This window comes from Tiliqua scincoides, chromosome 2 (assembly GCF_035046505.1).
Source record: "Tiliqua scincoides isolate rTilSci1 chromosome 2, rTilSci1.hap2, whole genome shotgun sequence".
NCBI lineage: Eukaryota > Metazoa > Chordata > Lepidosauria > Squamata > Scincidae > Tiliqua > Tiliqua scincoides.
The window spans coordinates 387498-407843 of record NC_089822.1 but is presented as its reverse complement, the minus strand read 5'-3'; the positions used below and the strand labels follow the sequence as shown (position 1 = coordinate 407843).

Genomic DNA, 20346 nt, shown 5'->3' with positions numbered 1-20346 from the left:
AATCCACACTGCGATTCTGGATAGACGCTCTCTGCAAGTACCTGGAGCCTCTTTAGTGCAACTCGGGCAAACAGCTTTCCTACAACGCTAAAGAGAGAGATGCTGCGGTAGTTGTTGCAGTCACCCCTGTCACCTTTGTTCTTGTACAGCGTGATGATGTTTGCATCCCTCATGTCTTGAGGTACTCCACCTTCTCTCCAGCAGAGATGGAGGATTTCATGCAACTCAGTGACAATGATCTCTTTGCAGCACTTTAGGACTTCAGCAGGGATGCTGTCTTTTCCAGGTGCCTTGCCAAAGGCAAGGGAGTCCAGGGCCACGTGAAGTTCTTCTAGGGTTGGTTCACTGTCAAGCTCCTCCAGTACAGGCAGGCACTCAATGTTGTTCAACGCTTCTTCAACCCTGTACAGAGGCCTAAACTTGGTGTGCCATTTCTCAGCATGATTCCATAATCCCAGCACTTCCCTACTATCCTTTACCTTTTAGCACCCCTAGGTAATCCCGCCACCATCCACCTTGGGAACCACTCATAACCTGCGCTTTGAACTCAGCCTGGAAACAAATTGCCAGACAATTCACAGAGAATCGCGGGGATGCGATCCCACCAAGCAGTCCCAGTGACAGTGGTGGCCACATTTTGCACCAGTTGAAGTTTCTGAACAATTTTCATGAACAGCCCCTTGCAGAGCACATGGCAGTAGTCCAGCTGGGAGGTGGGCAGGGCACGGAACATCACAGCTGGACCAGGCCTCTCCCAGAAAGGCCACCTGGAGAATGAGCCAAGGCTGCTCTTCTTGCCAAGGCCACCTGGGTCTCCAGGAGAAACTCTGGATCAAGGAGTCTCCCCAGACTGCGAACCTGCTCTTTAAGGGGGAGTTTTGTGTTTGCCACTCCAGACCAAGAGGGTTCCTCCCCCTGAGAACAGTTTCCTTTGAACGTTTGTGGTTCATGCCTGGCAAAGTTGTGGAGCTTGGGAAGCCGGAAGGGCTGCCTGCTTGTGACGTTGACACGGACTGCCACCTGACCTCTGGTGCTATTTCCAACTGTTAATTGTCCTGAAAGCAAGAATTGGAAAGTCCAGTGCCCACTGCAAGGGGCACATGCCCAATTGCATGTAAACACAGTGTTTGGCGAGAAGCTGAGCGTGATCATAGATTGAGCTCTTGGCAGGAAGATGATGCTGTTGGGCGTAAGCTTTTGGCAGCCCCACAGTAGTTAACTACCCAGCTGGCCAGTCACAGAGTACTTGGTGGTAGTCAAGTGTTTGCAGCTGTCTCTGCCTGAGCCTGATATTGGTAGCCATCTGCAGGGAGGATCTTGTCTTCGGGCAACCCAGGGTAGCGAGAGAATAAACAGCCCACAAAATGCTCCGTCATACCGTTACAAGGCTGGAGGAATTCCACACCTACTGTAATGGGCAGGCTTGAATGGCAAGCACAATCAAGTGAGAGGCCCAGCCACAATCGTCCTGGTGCACACACAGACGGGGTCCCCTTTGTCCTGTGAGAAGGTGGAGATTGCTGCAGTTAATCCTTAAGCACGCAAGGTTTCAGCGAAACATGATACCTGACTTGCAGGGTCGGCCTTAGGACCTCTGGGCCCAATGTAAAATACTTTTGCAGGGGGTGGGGGGGGCAGTGGGCTCCCACGGAAACCCTCTACTCACCAGATGAGTGGCTGTGGTGAGGCACCTGGCAGCAGTATCATTGCCAACTGCTTCTGGGATGGGGGCTGATTTCAAGGCAACCAGACACAGGGGTGGGCAGGAGGGTGGGCCATCCAGTGGCAATGCTCTGTTGACTTGCGATGCCTCATCATGGAAGAGTCCACGCTGAGCAAGGTGCTGGCTGTGGTAGCAGGCGCTCCACTTGTGGGGCCTGCTGTGGGGCCCCTGCAGGTGTGGGGCCCAGTTTTTCCAAATTGCCCTAAGGCTGGCCCTGCTAACTTGCTTCTGTGTATCTCCAGCCTTTTCTAGCACTCTTGGCTCCAGAGGGGTCTGCTTAACGTAAGGCCCTGTCAATACCTGGCTGAGACCTGGCCGGAAGGAGCAGTCCAGGCAGCAGCCCAGAGCAGTTCTTGTACACGGAGAAAGGGGTTTGTGACTCACAGGAGGGTCTCTGGGAGTCTGGGCAGAGCTCTGTTTCCAGACAGGTGTCTGGGATCGCAGGGACTCACTTGCCTGGAGCGTCTTCCACTTCATTTGCGCTGGCCTGCAACCTTCCTCTGGCAGGAGTTCCAGAGATGGCAGCAAATGAATCCCGAGTCGCACTGAATGAGTCCAGGAGGTCGAAGGAGATGCCCTGAGGCCTGGCGCTGCTTGAGCAGGCAGCCGCATCCTGACCCACTTCCCTGCCTGCTTTGCCGTCTTCTGGTTGCTTGGCAACGGGTGCTGTGTTCCTCCGGAGGCTCCGCTCCAGCCCATCCGTGTGGAGCTTTGCTTCCTCCCACCTGAGACTGGGCAGTGGTGGCGACCGGTTCCAGCGAGTGGTGGCTCTGCTCCAGGCGCGATGGGTTGTTTTTCTTCTGCTGTGAAATCCAGTCTGTGCAGCTGTTCCTCTTTGAGGAAACCTGGGCTGGGGTCCGGGGTGTGCCTATCAGAAGACCAGGCTGACCCCACATTTCTGACACCGGTGGCAGTAGTGGTACTCAGTGGGCAAGGGGTGCCTTGGGCAGCCCCATGCAGGACTTGAACCCTCCTCCCTTCCATCCTGGAGTGATTGCCACGTCGTGTTTCCTGGTAAGGGGTTGCTTCCAGCGCACTTTCAAAGAGGTGTGCAACTAGAAAACAGATTTTCTTTGAGAAGCCAATGTGATTTTGGATTGCTCCTTCCTGCACAGGGCAATTTCTCAGGGAAAAGTCCATGCTAGTCACCAAGGGGCGCATCCGCAAAGCAAGCTGCTCTTTTGCAGTTGCTGCTGTGTCTGCTGGCAGCCTGTGTCGTCTCATGAACTGCCTTCAGGCCCTCAAGGGAGAAAGTCGGAATTACTGCATTCTTAATCATTTGATCCCTGGTGTAACTCAACTGGCATAATGTGGCACAGCCATTTTCAGTCTTCTTTAGCTTGAGGCACACTGACAAGGCGCTAAAATTTACAGGATACAACATCAGTTTTTTGACAATTGACAAGGCACACTGTGCTGCGTGTGGGGGGCTCACATCCCTATAAAAAAAACTAACCTCCCCCAATCTCCCACGGCACACCTGCAAACCATTTGTGGCACACCAATGTGCCCCAACACACCTGTTGGAAACTGTTGCTAAAGCACATTCATTTGGGAAATATTTTATTTATTTAGAGTATTTCTATCCTGATTTATCCAAAGCTCAAACCTAAATATTGGAGGCCTTGGGAGGGCTGGGTAAAGAGGGAGACACTTCTGTGTTGCAAGAAGCTGAATAAGGCAGCGGGCGTTCATGCCCTCAGATTCCTTGTCCTCTGTGGTAGTGACTCTTGAATAGATGGGCTGGCAGGTCGCTTATTGCGGTGGGCTGTTGTGCAGACTGGCTGTGTTTGTGTGATCAATCCCCTGCCCTTCTGGAGAGCACCACCTCCCATGGGCAGCCTTTTGGGTCTTTTGCAAGCTTCTCACCTCCTCCTCTGCCCTGTTCGCAGCGAGTGCCATAACTCCTCCGATCGCATCAAAGTGAGGGTCTGGGATGAGGATGATGACATAAAGTCCCGCGTCAAGCAGAGGCTGAAACGTGAGTCAGATGACTTCCTGGGGCAGACCATCATTGAGGTGCGCACACTGAGTGGAGAGATGGACGTCTGGTACAACCTGGGTAAGCAGCTGCGAGTATCTGGGCTCTGTGTCCGCTGGTGTTTCTGCAGAACTTGCTTTGCTTGAGCGGGAGACCCAAGAACCTGGTTTTAGAGGCCAGTGGCTGTCCTGCCTTCCCTGGAAAGCAAAAGGCCCAGGGAGAGGCTCATCTGCAAGTGCGTTTGCCCACCCCAAAAGTGCATGGTCAGGTGGGACTCAACTCAGTCAGCTTCCTCATCTCCTGGGGGCCCCATTTCCTGCTGGAAGTTTCTTCCACAGTGGTGGCTCATCTTTCGCAGTCTGGCCATCCTGGCTGCACCCTGGCCTTGCTGCTGATAGGCTTGTTCCTTCACTGGCATCTTGGGGTGGTGGGCAGTCCAGGTCACAACTGCAGAGTGGGGGAAGGGGCTTTCATCCTTTCATGCACCAAGGTCCCAGAGCAGACTCCCCCCCCCCAACGAAGCCTCATTGGCTAGGGAGAGAAGCTCCCTTTGGCCCTCCTTCCAGGACAAACAACAGCCATGAATCTGGGCCACAGTGGGCCTAAAAGGGTTCTCTTGTGGGTCTTGATCTGTACTGTGCCCCTCCCCCCAGCTGTTCTTGAAGAAGAAAAGCAACGCCTGCCAGGGCTGATTCCACGTATTGAGTGACCTTGCATGGTGGGTCCTCCAGTGGGACTTTGCTGGAGAAACCTGCCTTTGGAAATACGGGGCCTGCTCAGTTCCCTCTTCTTTGTCCCAAGCATGCAGCACAGAAGCTGCTTGCATCTGTCCCTAAAACCGCTCCAGTGTGGCAGGTTGTCTCAAAGGCGCGTTCCTTCAGCAGCTGAACGTCCCCATCCAGGCTGTTTCAGGCAGTGGCGCTGGTGAGCGTTGACAGCAGAATCTGTTCTGCAGGTGAGGCCAGACATTCATCCTCAGGAAATGGGAGTGAGTTTAAGTCTGAGGTATGCTACTCGAGAGAGTGCTGATCGGAGTGCCTGAGAGGCCTGCCCCCCCCACTTGAGAGTGGACAGCTTCAAGCCTGGTGCTCCCAATGCTGGCATGGGTGGCCTTTCAGTGACGTGTTCCGTGGCCCTGGGCTCCACTGCTTGGAATGGAGGGCTTGGCCTTCAGTAGGTCTGAGACAAACTGTTGCCTGCAGTGAGACGCACCCCCTTGCAAAGACAGCTTCTCCTGTCTTCTCCCATTTCCTGTGGCTGAACCACAGGGCATCTGAAGCCATGTTTTTTAAGGAGGAGGGGGCTGCATTTCCACTGCTTAGCGTGCCACGTATTGTCCTTGCGGCAGCAGTTGCAGTTGGCAACCTTCAGTCTCGAAAGACTCTGGTATCGCGCTCTGAAAGGTGGTTCTGGAACAGCGTCTAGTGTGGCTGAAAAGGCCGATTCGGGAGTGACAATCCCTTCCACACCGGGAGCAAGTGCAGTCTGTCCCTGGTCTGTCTCCCTGGCTATGGGCCTTCCTTCTTTGCCTCTTAGCCTCAGACTGCTGGCCAAGTGTCTCTTCAAACTGGGAAAGGCCATGCTGCACAGCCTGCCTCCAAGCGGGCCGCTCAGAGGCCAGGGTTTCCCACCTGTTGAGGTCCACTCCTAAGGCCTTCCGATCCCTCTTGCAGATGTCCTTGTATCGCAGCTGTGCTCTACCTGTAGGGCGCTTTCCCTGCACGAGTTCTCCATAGAGGAGATCCTTTGGGATCCGGCGTTGCAGTGTTAATGGTGGCTGAAAATGGTCCACCTCCTCGTCCCTCCACCCCGCTGCTGCTCTTCTCTTGCTGTCTGGGCTGTGCAGCACAGCAACATGTGCACCTCTCATACATGGACTTCTCCCTTCCAGAAAAAAGAACAGACAAGTCTGCTGTGTCGGGAGCCATCCGCCTGCAGATCAACGTGGAGATCAAGGGTGAGGAGAAGGTGGCTCCCTACCACGTCCAGTACACCTGCCTTCACGAGGTACCTGCAGCAGGCTGGTCTGTGTGGGAAGGGGTACCTTTCCTCTCTGCTTGTGAGGAGGATGCCCACCCCAGCAGGCCCACTTCTGGAAAGAGGTGCCCTCTGGTTCTCCCAATTGGCGTTCTGCTCCTCTGCCCCACCACAAGGCTGTGTCATTCTAGCGTGTTTCCTGAGCTGCTGTGTCGCAACATGCAGGCACGCTCTGTCTTCCAAGAAGAAGAGGAGGACAATCACTAGGAAGATCTCGGCTTCTGTGTCTTAGAATAAGTGAGATGCCTCCTGCTTGTGGGAGGGCAGCCAAACCTGATGCAAGGCTCAGGCAAGGAGCAGAGTGAGAAGGAAACCTGCGTCCGTTGTGTCGCTGGCCTTGTATCCTCAGGGTGGGCTGGCTGAAAGATGCTTTGCATTTGGGGGGGGGAGAGGTGCTCATTACTGCAGCAAGAGCAGATGAGAGCCTCTCCGTGGGCAGTCAAGCAAGTCTGGGAGTTTAAAAGGGATTTGTGCCTGAAAGTCAGTGGAAATGTCGGTAGGAAATCCTTGTGCTCAGTTATGGTCAATGATCAGAATGTGGGTGGGTAGTGAATGTGTGGTCTGAGCTGCCTTAAACCCTCCCCCCTCCCTCTTTCTCTGTCCTTCCAAGTCAGGGTTCTGTGACCTAACAAGGAGGTGATTTCATTGGGGCAGAAAAATTGTGCCTAGGATGATGATGTAGTCCATTTTGCTCTTTCTGGGCAGTGAAGAGTCCTCTTGAGTCTAGGCAGATGAGCTCCCTCTCCAGCCTGGAGCTGTTTAAGGACACTGGTCTCTTGCCCCTAACCCAGGGTTGCTGGTCATGGCTTCCTCCGGCCCAGTCTGCCTAGCAGAGGAATTGGGGGTCAGGTTTTCCTCCAGTCCAGCCAGGATTGCTGGATTATTTGTTGTGTTGGGGGTGTGAAATGGAAGGCTAAAGCAGGGTGGTAATTGGGGGGGGGCACCATTGGTGGCCCAAACAGAGAGGCAAAGCCTACGGGTTCACTGCTTTTTAAGAATGCTGTTATCTCAGATACATTCACAGTCACATCTGTACATGCATAGAACAGTATAAGAAAGGGAGATAAAAAGAAACACGGGCGGGCTCTTTCTAGTCCTGTGTCTCTGACACAAAGCAGCAGAGATTTAGAAGGGGCCACAAAGTTGTGCAAAATACAGGACTGGAGGAACAGGCAGGGAAGCTCAGGGAAGATGATGGGGGTTCCAGGGGAGCAGTGTGAATATTCTCCAGCAGCTTGACACCCCTGTGCAGAACACGGTGGGTGTTTTGGCCCAGGAGAAAGAGCTTCTCTTTGATTTCTGGAAATGTTTGCCCTTTTGGAGTTGACAGTACATGAAGGCGCAGCTGTGGTCAGCTCGACACATCCCCAGCATGCCTCTCCACCACCACTCCCACCCCCGGCCAGTCTTGCAGTTCTTCTGGGGAACCATTGCAGCTGGAGAGAGAGGCAAGTGGCTGCCCTTTCAGGATCAGGCGTCGCTCTCTGTTCCAGAACCTGTTCCACCACCTCACAGACGTCCAGGAGAACGGGGTGGTGAAAATCCCTGACGCCAAAGGCGATGATGCTTGGAAGGTGTACTTCGAGGAGTCGGGGCAGGAGATCGTGGATGAGTTTGCCATGCGCTATGGAATTGAGTCCATCTACCAGGCCATGACGTGAGTGTCTGAAAGCTCCCCTTGTCCAGGGCCCCGTCGCAAGGGCCAGCGTGGGAAGGTTCCTGGCGAGAGTGGGGTGCGTTGCGTTCTGAGGCCTTCTGAGAGTGCTGGGAAGGTCCAAGAAGAGCTGCTGGTTCTGGGACCAAACCCACCCTGTCTTCCCACAGCTCTGTGGCTCACTGGGGAGGAGGAGCAGAAGGCCCCCCTTCACTTCGCTGTGGTCCTGGCCCGGAAAAGTCCTCCAGCTCCACCTCTTGCCTGGACCAGGTTCCCCTGCTCTGGCACCCCAGAGGCTTGTCCCAAGTGGGAGAGGGGCCTCGACAAATGTGGAGCTGGGGTGTCTCCCGGAGCCAGCAGACTCCATGGAGGGGCATGTGGGAGGGGTTCCTCTGGGCACATCCTGCCTTCCTCCGGAAAGAAGTGGCTTCATTTGCATGTTCTCATTTAATTGCTCTCATTAGAGTGCAAAAAACTCTCCTGCAGGAAAATCTTGAAAATTATTTCACTAGCACTTGGGCTTGTGGGGTGATGAAAGTAAACAATCCAAGAAAAGCCACTATAAATAAGGAAAAACAGTGCTTGAAAGGGGCTTATGTTGGAAGACATGACAGGAGAGCTGCATGCTCTAATTAATGAAGCCGGCAATAAAGGAGGAGGCTGGGCAACCTCTGAAGTGCTGGCAGGCTGGGGGGGGAGAGAAGGGGCAGGAGGAGCAGAGCCGAGGAGGAGGCCCCTGCCCCAGACTCCTGCACAGAAGGGTGGACTGGAACTTGGAGTCCCAAAGCAAGAGGAAGGCCAGCATGGAGGCTGCTCTCTGGGGAAGGAGTCTCCTGGCAAATGGAAGAGATGGGGGGGCTGCAGGGGAATGCAGCATGGGAAGTCTGTCCAACTCCTCTTGCATCTTTGGGCAGTGTCTAATGGAAACAGCAATGCAGTCACTTGTGGCCTGTTGGGTGGTGGAGGGCTTAGGGAGCCCTCCTTGCTGTGTGGTAGATCCCGCCATAGTTGCGTATGGGCTGTTGTGGAATCTGGAGTTGCACCGGTGCGATCCTGCTTTCAGCATGGCTCACTGTGTAGTCCTTGCACCTGCTCAGGGTCTGGACAATGGCCATATTGGGGATCAGGATGGAATTTTCTCCAGGCAAGGGTGGCATTGAGTTCTGGGCTTCCCCCTGTAACGCTCAGCCTGGGCACTGTGCTCTGAAGGTGGGGGGGGGGGTTGCTCCCAGTTTGCGACACGTCTACTGTTACAGCCTGATTCCTCAGCTTGGTTTGCCAGGTTGGGGGCGAGAAGGGGCCTTGGACTAGTTGGGCTCGTCAGAGAGCTGAGCAGGCTGCTCATTCAGGCCTAGTGCCCAGAGGAGAGAAAACTTCCTGTGTCCTCTGAGAGGGTACGTAGCACCCTTGGGGTCTCTACCTCCTGCCTGCTGACCTGGGTTTCTGCTCCCCCAGGCACTTTGCGTGTCTCTCCTCGAAGTACATGTGTCCCGGAGTGCCTGCCGTGATGAGCACCCTGCTGGCAAACATCAACGCGTACTACGCCCACACGACCGCCTCCACCAACGTGTCTGCCTGTGACCGCTTTGCTGCCTCGAACTTCGGGGTAAGCAGGTTTGCCACACTTGTGCCCGGGAACACAGCTGGATTGTGCTGCTCAGGGTGGCGCTGGAAAGGGTGCCCGCTTCTCCTGCCTCTGCCAAGACGCTTGGTCTAGTGCTGGGCACAGCAAGCCTGTCAAGCGGGACTTCTGGCAAGCGGGTTTGGACGATGCAAACCCAGCAACGCCACAGCCTGCCGTGCTTGCTGCAGAAGGCAGAGAACAGCACCAGGTGCCCGTCCTTGTGAACGGGCAGCGGAAAGCCTTTGTTCACTGTGAAATTCCTGAGCGTTTGGGGCAACAAATCAGTTTTCCGAAGGCCTTTTCTACAATGAGCACAAGTAGGCCTGCACCACCTTTCCATTGGGAAGAGGAAATGGTGGGTGGTTGTTTTTAGCAAGAGCCTTGGGTGGTTTTCTTATCCCCTTGACCTATGCGCTTGTGAGTGGCACTGCCTCTCCTGGTTGGGTTGGCCCAGGCGTGCCCTTGCCAGGACTCGCCTGGAGTCTGCAGGGATCAGCCTCATGCTCGGGGTGACTCCTGAATGCCGCCCTGGAACTGTTAACAGGGCCACCAGGAATTTCCAGCATCATGGCAGGGTGGGGGGAAAGTCTTCAGTCAAGGTTGGCCTCCGTTGCCGCTTCAAGGAGGCAAATGTCTCCCCCTCCCCTCGTGCCCTTTAGGAGAGCCTTCAAATGGGCAGCAAACTTTTTTGGAGGGTGTGTGTGTATAAGAGAGAGAGAGAGAAATGTTTGTGGGAGGTGAATGGGTGGGCCCTAGAAATAAGTATTAACCACTTTTGAAGCACTTTTAAAAGTGCTTTAAAAGCACTTTTCTTTTCTCCCTGCTGAGCAGAAAGAGAGATTTGTGAAACTTCTGGACCAGCTGCACAACTCCCTCCGGATTGACCTGTCCATGTACAGAGTAAGTGCTACCCCTGGAAGCAGCCCCACTTTGGAGCAGGTCCCAGTTGTTCACATCTTTGGGCTGTGACCTCAGTCGCCCCGACAGCCATCTTGTGAAAGAGGCAGAAGTGCTGTCCCCAAGTGGGGTGTCAGGCTGCGGCTGAAAGGGAGTGTGGCTTGTCTGGCTAGCATCATCCCGTGAATTGATATACTTTATCATATTTCTATCCTGCCTTTCGCCCCCAGAGGGGACTCAATTTGTGGCAGGGGTAAGACTTGAATTGGGGCCTCCTGACTCACAACCTCAATTTAGGAAGAGAACATCTGTCGTTTGTTCTTTTGCAGTGGTGGGAGTTCTTGTAACCCGGAGCCTGGCCGAAGAGGGGCTGGCTGGGTGCATGGGTAGAAGCTGCCCTTCTCCTCAATTCTTTCTTGGCTCTAAAATGTCCTGTAGGCAGGGGGAGCACAATCCCCAGTTCAAAAATTGAGCCCTGCATTTCCCTTTTGTGGAGTCAGGGGGTCTAAATCAGGAGGAGAAATCCTGGCTCATGCGAATGTCAGAAGGGCCCTGCTGGATCAGGCCAGAGTTTCCTGTATCTCTCGTGGCCCACCATATTCCTCAGGGACCGCACAAAGACACCCACATCCTGTTGCCATTCCCTGGCATTCCGAAGTAGTCTCCTTCTGGAAGTAGTAGCTGCACGTACCCATCATGACTTGTAACCTGCGATGGACTTTCTTCTAGAAATCTGTTCCTGGCTCAGAACAGGCCGTGGGAGTTTTGACCAAAATGGGTCCTGAGAATCTCCCCTCCAAAGGACTCGGGGAAAGGGGAGGAGGGGCTTCCACGTGGCTCCTTTCTGTGCAAGAGCGGCAGCCAAGTGTGCACACAGCATTCACCATGGCTGCTCCCATCTGAATTTGGCTTGTCATGGTGACCCCTTGCCTGACACAGGGCTCAGAGATGTTGAGCTCAACCAGCCTGGCTCTTTCTGTGTACTTGGCTGCCTTTTTTCTCTCTAGACAGTAGCATCCAGCTGGCTTCCTTCCAGCCTTTCCTTTGTTCTGGTCAGGCTGCGTCTGCTCCTCCCCATCGTTTATCGCTGATATGCCCTGGTGCAGCCTGCCCCTCTGGGCTGCATGCACTGTTCCTCCCTCTCACTCTCAGGCACGGGCGGCTGCCTGACATGGGACAATCGTGGGCTGTTTTGTCTTGAGCGAGAAACAGTGGAGGGAGATGCCCTCTGGGCTCTGCCTAATTATATGTGGCAGAGTAATACTGCTCATTACTGGGGGAAAATTAGTTAATCCTTGGATGAGACTTTGTTCCTCCTGCTGCCAAAAATAGTAGCCTGGTGTGAGCTGTGGGGAAATGTAATTAGATCTAACGTGTAGTGATAAGAGTGTGGCGCAAATGGGCTCCTGATTGTCCCGCCAGTACAGCTGACATTCTGTCTCAGGGAGGGGGACTGAGCAGAGCTGCCCGCCACTAATGAAAGGTGCCTTCTGCCGGAAATGTCCTAGAAATGTCAGTGTGTGTCTATAGGAGGGGGAAACAGGCACAGCCACAGTCTCTTCATGCCCTCGTGTTCACACCAGCCCTTCCACATGCTTGGGGAAAGCAGCCTTCGCCTGTGGCTGTCGGCCAAGTGCCAGTTGGCATAGCTGGGGCCAAGAGGTTTTCCTCTTGCCATTTTGGGGTGCTTCCTGTGCCCTGGAGCACATCTGCTTCCATGGTGGTGGAGGGTCTGGTAAGCCTTGAACCAGCACCTACTGCCTCCAGCCTCAAGTTGCAGGGTGCTTGGAAGAGCGTCTGGGTCCTTGAGCTGCCCCATGAGCCTTGCTCGCTCCCCTCAAGCAGCCACGAGCCAGCCCAAGCCCCGGAGGCCTCTGGGTTCCCCTTTGTGTTCTCAGGAATATCCTTTGTGCTGGAGAAGGATACACAACGCCCCACCCCAGAGCACTCTTCCCTGGCCACCTGTGAGGATGAGTGCAAAACTGCAGCTCAGAGGAAGTCCCCAGGGGGGTGGGGGCAAGTGTTGTATGCTGTGTGTATCTCTACACTGCAGGGGGGCAGCAGGGCTCTGGACAGAGCTCCTGTTCTTGGGCACTTGCGCCTGCTGGTGGCTTCTGGATGCCGGGTTCCCCCCTCAAACCTCCTGCGGTGCTGCCCTCCACTTGTGCATCTGCGTTCCAAGCCCTTGGTCACAGTGTAGCCTGGCCTTGTCCCTGGTACTGGAGGTGTGCGACCTTTTTCCTGGTGCCGTTTCTGAAGGAGTCTTTGCTTCTCTGCCAACAGAACAACTTCCCAGCAAGCAGCCGCGAGCGTTTGCAGGACTTGAAGTCAACAGTGGACCTGCTGACCAGCATCACTTTCTTCCGAATGAAGGTAGGACCTGCCTCCAGGGTGCTCTTGTTCCCTGTGGGCTGCCAGTGCTCCTGGGCATGCAGCCTGCTTCCCAGAGCCCCCACCCATCCACTGTAGTCAGCCTCAGCTGCCTGGTCCTGTTGCCGGTTCCTCTGCCTCAAAATGCAGGACTGCTGCAAATCCCCACAGCCTTTGAAAGTTCCATTTCTGCTGTTGCTGCAGAGCGTTTGGTAACATAGTTACAAACCTCCCCAAATGCTCACTGTCTCTTGCAATGATGTCTCTGCCAAACATCCAGCTGACAATTAATTAAATGCTACTTTTTGGCAAATATTCCTTGAACGGAGGCTAAATACTGGAACCAAACCGTTCATTTGCCAGAACATGAAACCCGTTATTCCCAGCGAAAGCTCTGATGAATCACGAGACCTGCCTCTGTGCGTTTTCAGCTCTCATTGAAGCCAAGTGATGGTTTCTGACACCCGTAACTGCTGGTGCTTTGCTTTCTGAGAGCGACATGCTGGAGCAGGAATGAGATGGTTGTCTAAACTCTTTCCAAACATCCAGCCTTGTTTTGCTCTCAGAATGTCAGCACCTCTGCTGTCAAGCTGGCTTTTTTCAGACGTGGGGGTGTATTGAGTGTGCCACAGAAACCTGAAACAATCTTCCATCGATCTGCCGTGTAGTTTTCTCCGTTTGCAGCTGTTCTGAGTCCCTGTAGCTTCCCTCCTTCTGCAAAGTCAGCCTGAAGTGTCAGGCACAGCTATTCTACTCTATGGAATCCAGACTTTTGAAAAACTACCTTGCTCAGAAGTGCTGTCTTGGGGGCTTCTGCAAACCCTGTCACTCCACTGAGAGCAAGCCGTCAGGGTAGCCCTCAGCAAAGGACAGGCAAACCAGGCCTGGGGGTGATAAAAGCAGCAGTGAGTGCTGGGCTGGCATGTTGGTGTGTCAGCCGAGAGCTCGAGGCAGCTGCCGTGGTGCCCCAGGGCTGCTCCTGGGAAGCATCTGGAGACAAGCCTTGCCCTGCCTGGCCAGTCTCACACTTTCACCTACCCTGGCCCCTTCCCTCACCCCTCCCACTTTCCCAGTGGTCCAAACCGCCCCACCCATAACACAGTTAGAGAGTGAGGGGCGGGGCCAGTGTGTGCATGCACCATGCGCATCACTAAATGTGCAGGGCTGGTTGGGCGGGGCATGTGTCAGCCAAACCAGCCCTCCATTTGGGCCCCAACCATTTTGTTGCCTCCCTGTCCAGGTTCAGGAACTGCAGAGCCCCCCTCGTGCCAGTCAAGTCGTGAAGGACTGTGTCAAGGCCTGTCTTAACTCCACCTACGAGTACATCTTCAACAACTGCCACGAGCTGTACAGCCGCGAGTATCAGACAGACCCTGTGAGTGTTTGATGTTCCGTAGATGGGATAGCCAAGCAATGTTGGCTTTGAACAGAAAGAAAAAGCAAGGTTCACCCATCTCCCCAAGGCCTTGCCAACCACCTGCCTTTCTTGGTGTCTGGTAGTGGGAAATCTTCTGCAGAGGCAAATGGCAGGCACTGATTTTGGCAGAGGAGAAAGAGGAAGCCTGTCTGCAGGAATGACATTTCTGTGACAGGCTACTGCTGGCATTGCCTTTGGGCGTGATGGTCCAACAGAAGGAGACTTTTGGAAGTGCTGGGCAAGACCCAAGGCCATGGTTGTGCAGCAGCATCTCACTGGAATGTTGGCCAGCCAACAGATCCCGCTGGTCTTAAATTATGGGCTCAGGTCTTGACCTCACCTTGCAAGTAGCCCCTGATTGGGCAGCTGAGCTGTGGCCTCACCAAGCTTCCCAGAAGCAGGACTGCTGCTTAACGCCTGTTCCTGGAAAGTGCAGAAAGAATTGCTTGCTCCTGGAGCTGGCTCTGACACACCAAGGGAGGCAGGCTGTGGTTCATCTCACAGAGATGACCCAGATGTGTGTGTGTGGGGGGGAGCACCATAAGCACGGTGTCCTGAAAGGTAAACCGATGAGTCAGAAGGCCAGGACTTTCCCAGACAAAATAGATTTTTACTTGAAGGGAAATGAGGACAGAAGCCCAGGGAGTTTGCAGGAGGGAGAGAAGCAGAGGAGGCTCTCAGTGGGCAGCTTAAGGGGGAAATGCAATCGAGCCGGAAAGGGGGGGAGGGCAGCTTACACCTCTCCTGTTCTCCCGTGTCAAATCAGATCTCGAGAGCTATTGAAGACCCTTCCTAGGGGAAATTCAGCCCCATCCAAGCCTAGCAAGGCCTTGGTCAAGCAGGACAGGCATGACTAGGAGTGGAGCAAACTACTCTGTGGGCTTTTAAGGAGTTCAGATGGGCTTGACCAGGTTTTGGCCATCATGAACTACCCAGAAAAGGGGATGAGAGCCTTGGAAAGCTCAAGACTCACTAATTGGGCAAATTACCCAGCGTTGAAAGAAACTGCTGAGCGCAACCTGCCTGCTGGCCTGGCCTCCAGATTGCAAACCCAGCTCCAGTCTTCTAAACCAAAGAGACGAGGGTCTTCTGCGTGAGGCTGCCTGGAGGACGGGGGGCAAGTGGCAAGCAGGAAAAGAAAGGTGTGGTGCAGTTTGGCTCTGGGGTGGTTGTGCAAGGAACTTCTGGCTCTGGGGGGGGGGTGCTTCAGGGGCTCCTAGAAGCAGAAGCTGAGGGGCACTTCCACTGAAGGTGGTCCAGGTGGCTCAGTAAGGTCATTCTGTTCTCTGGAAACACCAAAGAGGGCCAGGCCCTAGGAGGCCAGCTGGAGGTTAGACCAAGTCCAGAAACTGTTCGGAAGTGCAGGTTGCCCCTTCAGACCACGCGGCCTCAGGGCCTCCAGTGACCTGGCCAGGCACGTGTCTCCTCAGTCCAGCCGTGAGGAGTCCTTGGTTGTGTCGTTCTCCCTGTCCAGACTCAGCCCTGCAAGGCACACGCTTGGCTTGCCCAAAATGGCTGCTTCAGAAACGGGACGGGTGGCGGTGGGTGAGGCCTGGCACAGGATGGCAGCAGAGGAGCCGTCTTGCCCATTGCTGCTCCTTGTCGGTTGTGTCCAGAACAAAGCGCAGGAGGTGCCGCCCGAGGAGCAGGGCCCCACCTTCAAGAACCTGGACTTCTGGCCCAAGCTCATCACGCTGATCGTCTCCATCATCGAAGAGGACAGGAACTCCTACGCCCCAGTCCTGAACCAGTAAGGAGTCCGCCAGGGAAGGGTTCTGGGGCCCACTGAGCGCCATCAGTCTGTCTGCCTTTTCCGTTGTGTCTGCGTGCAGAACATTGATATTGTCTGTTTTTCTGTCTTGTCTGCCTCTTTAAAAATGATTTTGTAATTGGGATGGCGGAGTTTTGATGGCGGGAGGATTCGCACGCCCTACCCGTTAGAGTCCTGAGTTCAGATACGCACCTGGCGTGTGGGGTGAGAACAGCTCCTCTTCTTGCTCGCCTTTCTGGAGTGGCATCTCTGCTGCATGCGCATGCGCAAGGCTCCCGTGTGTGTGAGGCCTGGGGGGAGCTGCATGTTTGTGCTGGAATGTCAGAGTTGGAAAGCAGGGCAATGGCCAGGCAGCTGCAGGAGTCCGGCTGCTCAGGGGCCCGAGGAGGAGAGGGGTCCCAAAAGGGGGGCTTATCCAGCTGGCTCGAGTCCCAGATCAGGAGAGGTGCCCAGGAGGCCAAAGCTGGATCGGCTGCACTGATTCCCACTTCACGTGTTTAGTGACTGGACAGGGGTGGTCCACTCTGTGGTCAATTAACACACGTCTCGAGAAACTCATCCCTTGTGCTCTGGACTTTGCCACCCACCCCGTTTCTTGAGCACAGCTCTCTCCTTGGCAGCCAGGCTCAGCAGGTCAGTCACTGCTTGTTTGATACTGTCCATTCTGGGAATAATCCACACACCAGAACTCCCTTTTTGTGTGGGTCCAGGAGACTGTTGACTCGCAGACTGATTCTTGGCCTGCCATCATAGATTCTCTGAACAGGTGCAGGCTTCCTGGCAAGACTCCTCAACATCCCCTTCCTGTCCATTTCATGAAAATCCCAGTCCAGCTCATCAGAGCTTAGCCAGACATGGCAGGATGTGTGGAAGGGGTGGTGCCAGCTCAGCCAGAAGCTGCAGGATTTGGATGATACTCTGAACTGAAGAGTTTTAGCCAGGAACCTCGTTGGCACTTTCTTGCCTTTGCTGGGCACCTGGCATTTTAAGATCCCTGAACAGAATGCAGTTCCCCCACATTCCCCTGCCTAAGTCAGACCTAACTGTGGTCACCCATGCGTTGGCTGCATCAAAGTTAGACTTCCAGAACAGGCTCCACCTGGAGCTGCCCTTAAAGATCATTCAGAAACTGCAACTGGTGCAAAATGCTGCCTCGTGATTGTTGACCGGCATCAGTGACACCTCATTGGCACATCAATTCGACTAGCTGCCAGTCTGCTTCCAGCTGCAATTTAAGATGCCAGTTGTTGCCTTGAAAGCCTTAAGCAACTTAGGATCCGAGTGCGTCAGGGACTGCCCCCTCTCAAAAGGCAGATCCATCCCTTGAGGCTTGAGGGGCCGTCTTCCATCTTTCACTGTCAACAGAGGTTTGGCTAGTGATCACAAGGGAGAGGGCCTTCTCTGTGGTCACACTTTGCCTGCAGAACTCCCTACCACTAGAGATTAGCAGCCCAATCCTGAGCTCCCATGGTGCGCAGCTGCACAGCACTGAAAACAGTTGCCGCATCGTGCGCACCTCAGGCAGCCACGGGCAGCACCTTGGGAGAAGGGGACTTTTGTCCCCTTCCCCCAGGTGAAGGAAGTAGCCCCACAATGGGACTACTCGATTCATCGCTGACCAAAAGGTCGGCAGTGAGGTAAGAGTGTTCGTGTCGGGCGGCGAGCCCCACACAAACACTCAGGATCTGGTGGAGCAGAGCACCACTGGTCCTGCCTGCCTCCCTCCCTGCCCCCAACACACCTCCCCCTGCCCTCTCCCTGCCTCCTGCCTCCCCGTCATGCCTCCTCCCCGCCCTCTTCCCACCCTCCATCCCCCTCCCCCCTGGAACGCCCCCTTCCTGCCTTCCCCCGCCCCCACTTTCCTCTCCGCCGCTTAGCGGTCTGTGCAACTACCAAACCACTGAGACCGGGTGCCTGCCTGGCGCTAGCCCAGCGCCAGCCAGCACTGGGAAAGCACGGTGCTGGCCCGGCGTTAGGCCAGGTACGCCGGCATGTTGAGCCCCGGTTGGGCTCTAGGACAGCTTCCTTTCTCCCATCATTCTGACAGTAGCTGAAAACCTACCTTTAGAGTTGTGTTTGTGGCCAACAAACAACTAGAACAAAAATGTGTTAGTTTGTTTTGTTTTGAAATATGTTTTGAAAGGTTCAGACTGCAACTATATTTGTTTAAAGTTGGGAGATTCTTTTTTGGTTTGTTTTCTGTGTTTGTATCCTTGTCTGATGTTTTATGTGTTTGATTTTGCCTTTTGTTTATTTCAATTGACTGTGAGACGCTTTGGCCCTTCCTGTTTGGAGGGGACAGGCAGGAATAAACGAGTAAGTGAAATCTGTTTTTACGCAGTCATCTATTTTTCCCCCATTTAGATTTCCTCAGGAACTTGCTGTTGGGAAGATAAGTGCTGAAGTCATGTGGAACCTCTTTGCTCAGGATATGAAATACGCCATGGAAGGTAACTTGACTTTGTGGTTCTGACCATTGCAGAAGGGCTGTTTTTACTGTTCCTGGTATTTTGCACACAGGAAATAAGTACTTTAGGCTGGAGAAATGACTTTAAGGCAGTGCAGACCGTGCTTGCAAAGTGCCATGTTTACCCCAGGCTGGGAATGGGGCTGAAAGTCGGGTTTTTACGCACTTTGGTCTCCAGGAAGCTTCAATCAGCAGGCAGCCAGAAATGGTAATTGAGAAGAAAGCTTGCAGAAGCTTTTCAGAGTTCATTTGTGGCTGCTGCAGCTGCCCACTCCTTGCGTCTTCCAGTCCGTTGTGTTTTCCCTGATGAATGATGTCTGCTTAGATGGAAACCTATAAAGGCAGTTTGCTTGTAAGTAGAGGATCTGTGCGCAATGCGTTGCATTACAAGTTCCTGGAAGGTGCCGTCACAGGGCGTTGGGGAGAACCTGTGCTGGGTTCTGCCAGCTCTTCTGCATGGTGTTCTTAGCCCCATCAGGAGACTGAGGCCCAAGTCCTAACCAACTTTCCAGCTTTGACATTGCTGTGCCAATGGGGCATGTGCTGCATCCTGCAGTTGGGGGGGGGGGAGAGAGTCATGGAGGCTTCCTCAAGGTAAGGCAATGTCTGTTCCCTTACCTCAGAGCTGTGTTGCCCTTACCTTGGCAACTATTTATTTATTTAAGGTTGCAGCAACTGTTACCCTGCAGATGCCCAATGATCTCGGAAGCTAAGCAGGGTCAGGCCTGCTTAGTACTTGGATGGGAGACCACCTGGAAATACCGGCTGCTGTAGGCTTATACCAGAGTCTTTCGAGACTGAAGGTTGCCAACCATTTATTCATTTGTTTAAAAGATACGTACCCTGCCTTTCTTATCCCAAGGGAATTACCCAAGGTCATTAAGGCCATTTCCAAAGATCAGGCCTTGGAGAGAGATTGAAAGGGGTCTGGGAAGCTCTGAAGCAGAGACGCCACCACTCGCCGAGTTGCCTTGCCCCCAAATGAGAGCATATCAGAAATTATCCCTCACAGTGGAGCCTAAGAAGGGTGGAGTCTGCTTCAGGAGGGGTGCACCACCACCACTTGGAAACCCCAGTGTCAAATGAGTTTGCCTCGTTCTTGTCCAATCAGCAAGTCCCTCCTGGGTCAGTCTAATGAAGGGCACTAAGTAAGGGGGATAGACTGCCTATGACTAACCCTCCCACCCCCACCATGGCTCCCTGATCCATCACCATCCAAATGGCAGCACCAGTCCCCCCATCCCTCCTGATGGACTAATATGGCCCCCACTGGCTACAAAACCCACTCCTCAGCAGAAGAAGGGATGTTCATGGGAAGGCCAAGAAGAGGAGGAAGACCGACCCAACCAAGCTAGAAAGCAGCAGCACTCGCCCCCTAACACCCTACTAAAGCCCCTAGTGCAGAGGAGCCCTGCTGCTCCCACTGGTGGTGGTCCTGCCTGATGCTCCCTACCTGCCTGCGCAGTCTCCATCTCTCCCACAGGGAGTGACAACAGTAGGCCTGACAGGATTGACCCACAAGGACAATGCCCCCTTGGTGTCACCCCCAGGAAGGTGACGGGTGCCAAGGGGTGGGGCCAGGTGGAAAGCACCGCTGCCTCTTCTCGCCACTTGTGCTCCTTCTCCTTCTCCCCTCCCTGCAAGCAGAGAGCTGGTGGTGGAGCCCTCTGTGGGTGGACAGCACTGGAGGAGACCTTGTGTTGCTTTCAGGCTTGGATCTCAGGGCCAAGGGCCTTTTGGTCCATGCCCTTGGTCAGGCCGGAGGCCTTCTGGGGCTTGCAGTGGGGGCTCAACAACACTTTTGCAGCTCAGCAGCCCCTCTCCCCCCAACTCTCCTGTTGCAGGGGCACAAGCAGCTCTATAGTCCAGGCTTCATTCCAGAAGAACTTCAAGAGCCTGTGCCTGGACTGTTGCCTGTAGCCGGTGAGGGAGAGCAGCCCTGCTGTTCCCAATGCCCTTTGAGAGGCTGTTGTACTGGGAGTCATTTCCTCAGGCTGGGCCTTGGGTCTGAAACTGCTGGATCCTGTCCTTCTGTGGACAGACGCAGGGGCCAGAGCGTGCTTCAGCCCTGCTTCCTTTCATGCTCCTTTAAGGGCAGTTGATCCAGGCTCCAAATCTCACAGCTCTTTTCCCATTATTATTTTTGCTTCTCTCAGAGGCAAAATCATACCTGCTGGTTGGCATCATCGTCCAGGGTCAAGCCCTGTTCAGAAAGGTTTTTTGAATGTTCAAAAAAAAACCCAGCATGCTCAAGGAAATCATTTGGTCAGCACCCTTTAGAATGCCAGGCCCTGCTGGGCTGGGTCTGATGGAACAGGTTCACAAAGAGGTGACTGTCAGGATAGCCAGCCAGCCCTGTGCCCCTCCAGATGGGGAGCACAGGCGGCTTCAGGATGCTCAGCCAG

The 20346-nt window shown here is 54.3% G+C and overlaps 1 protein-coding gene across 1 annotated transcript in view; it reads left to right on the top strand.

The window, feature by feature from the left end:
• The window catches only part of LOC136639365 (protein unc-13 homolog B-like), a 210172-nt gene that overhangs the window by 141375 nt on the left and 48451 nt on the right, over positions 1-20346 (top strand). The window contains exons 17-25 of the mRNA XM_066613488.1: positions 3616-3785; positions 5596-5711; positions 7235-7398; positions 8851-9001; positions 9851-9919; positions 12200-12289; positions 13527-13661; positions 15320-15453; positions 17839-17924. Of these exons, the coding sequence (XP_066469585.1) occupies positions 3616-3785; positions 5596-5711; positions 7235-7398; positions 8851-9001; positions 9851-9919; positions 12200-12289; positions 13527-13661; positions 15320-15453; positions 17839-17924 (1115 nt within the window). The remainder of the gene's footprint in view (positions 1-3615; positions 3786-5595; positions 5712-7234; positions 7399-8850; positions 9002-9850; positions 9920-12199; positions 12290-13526; positions 13662-15319; positions 15454-17838; positions 17925-20346) is intronic.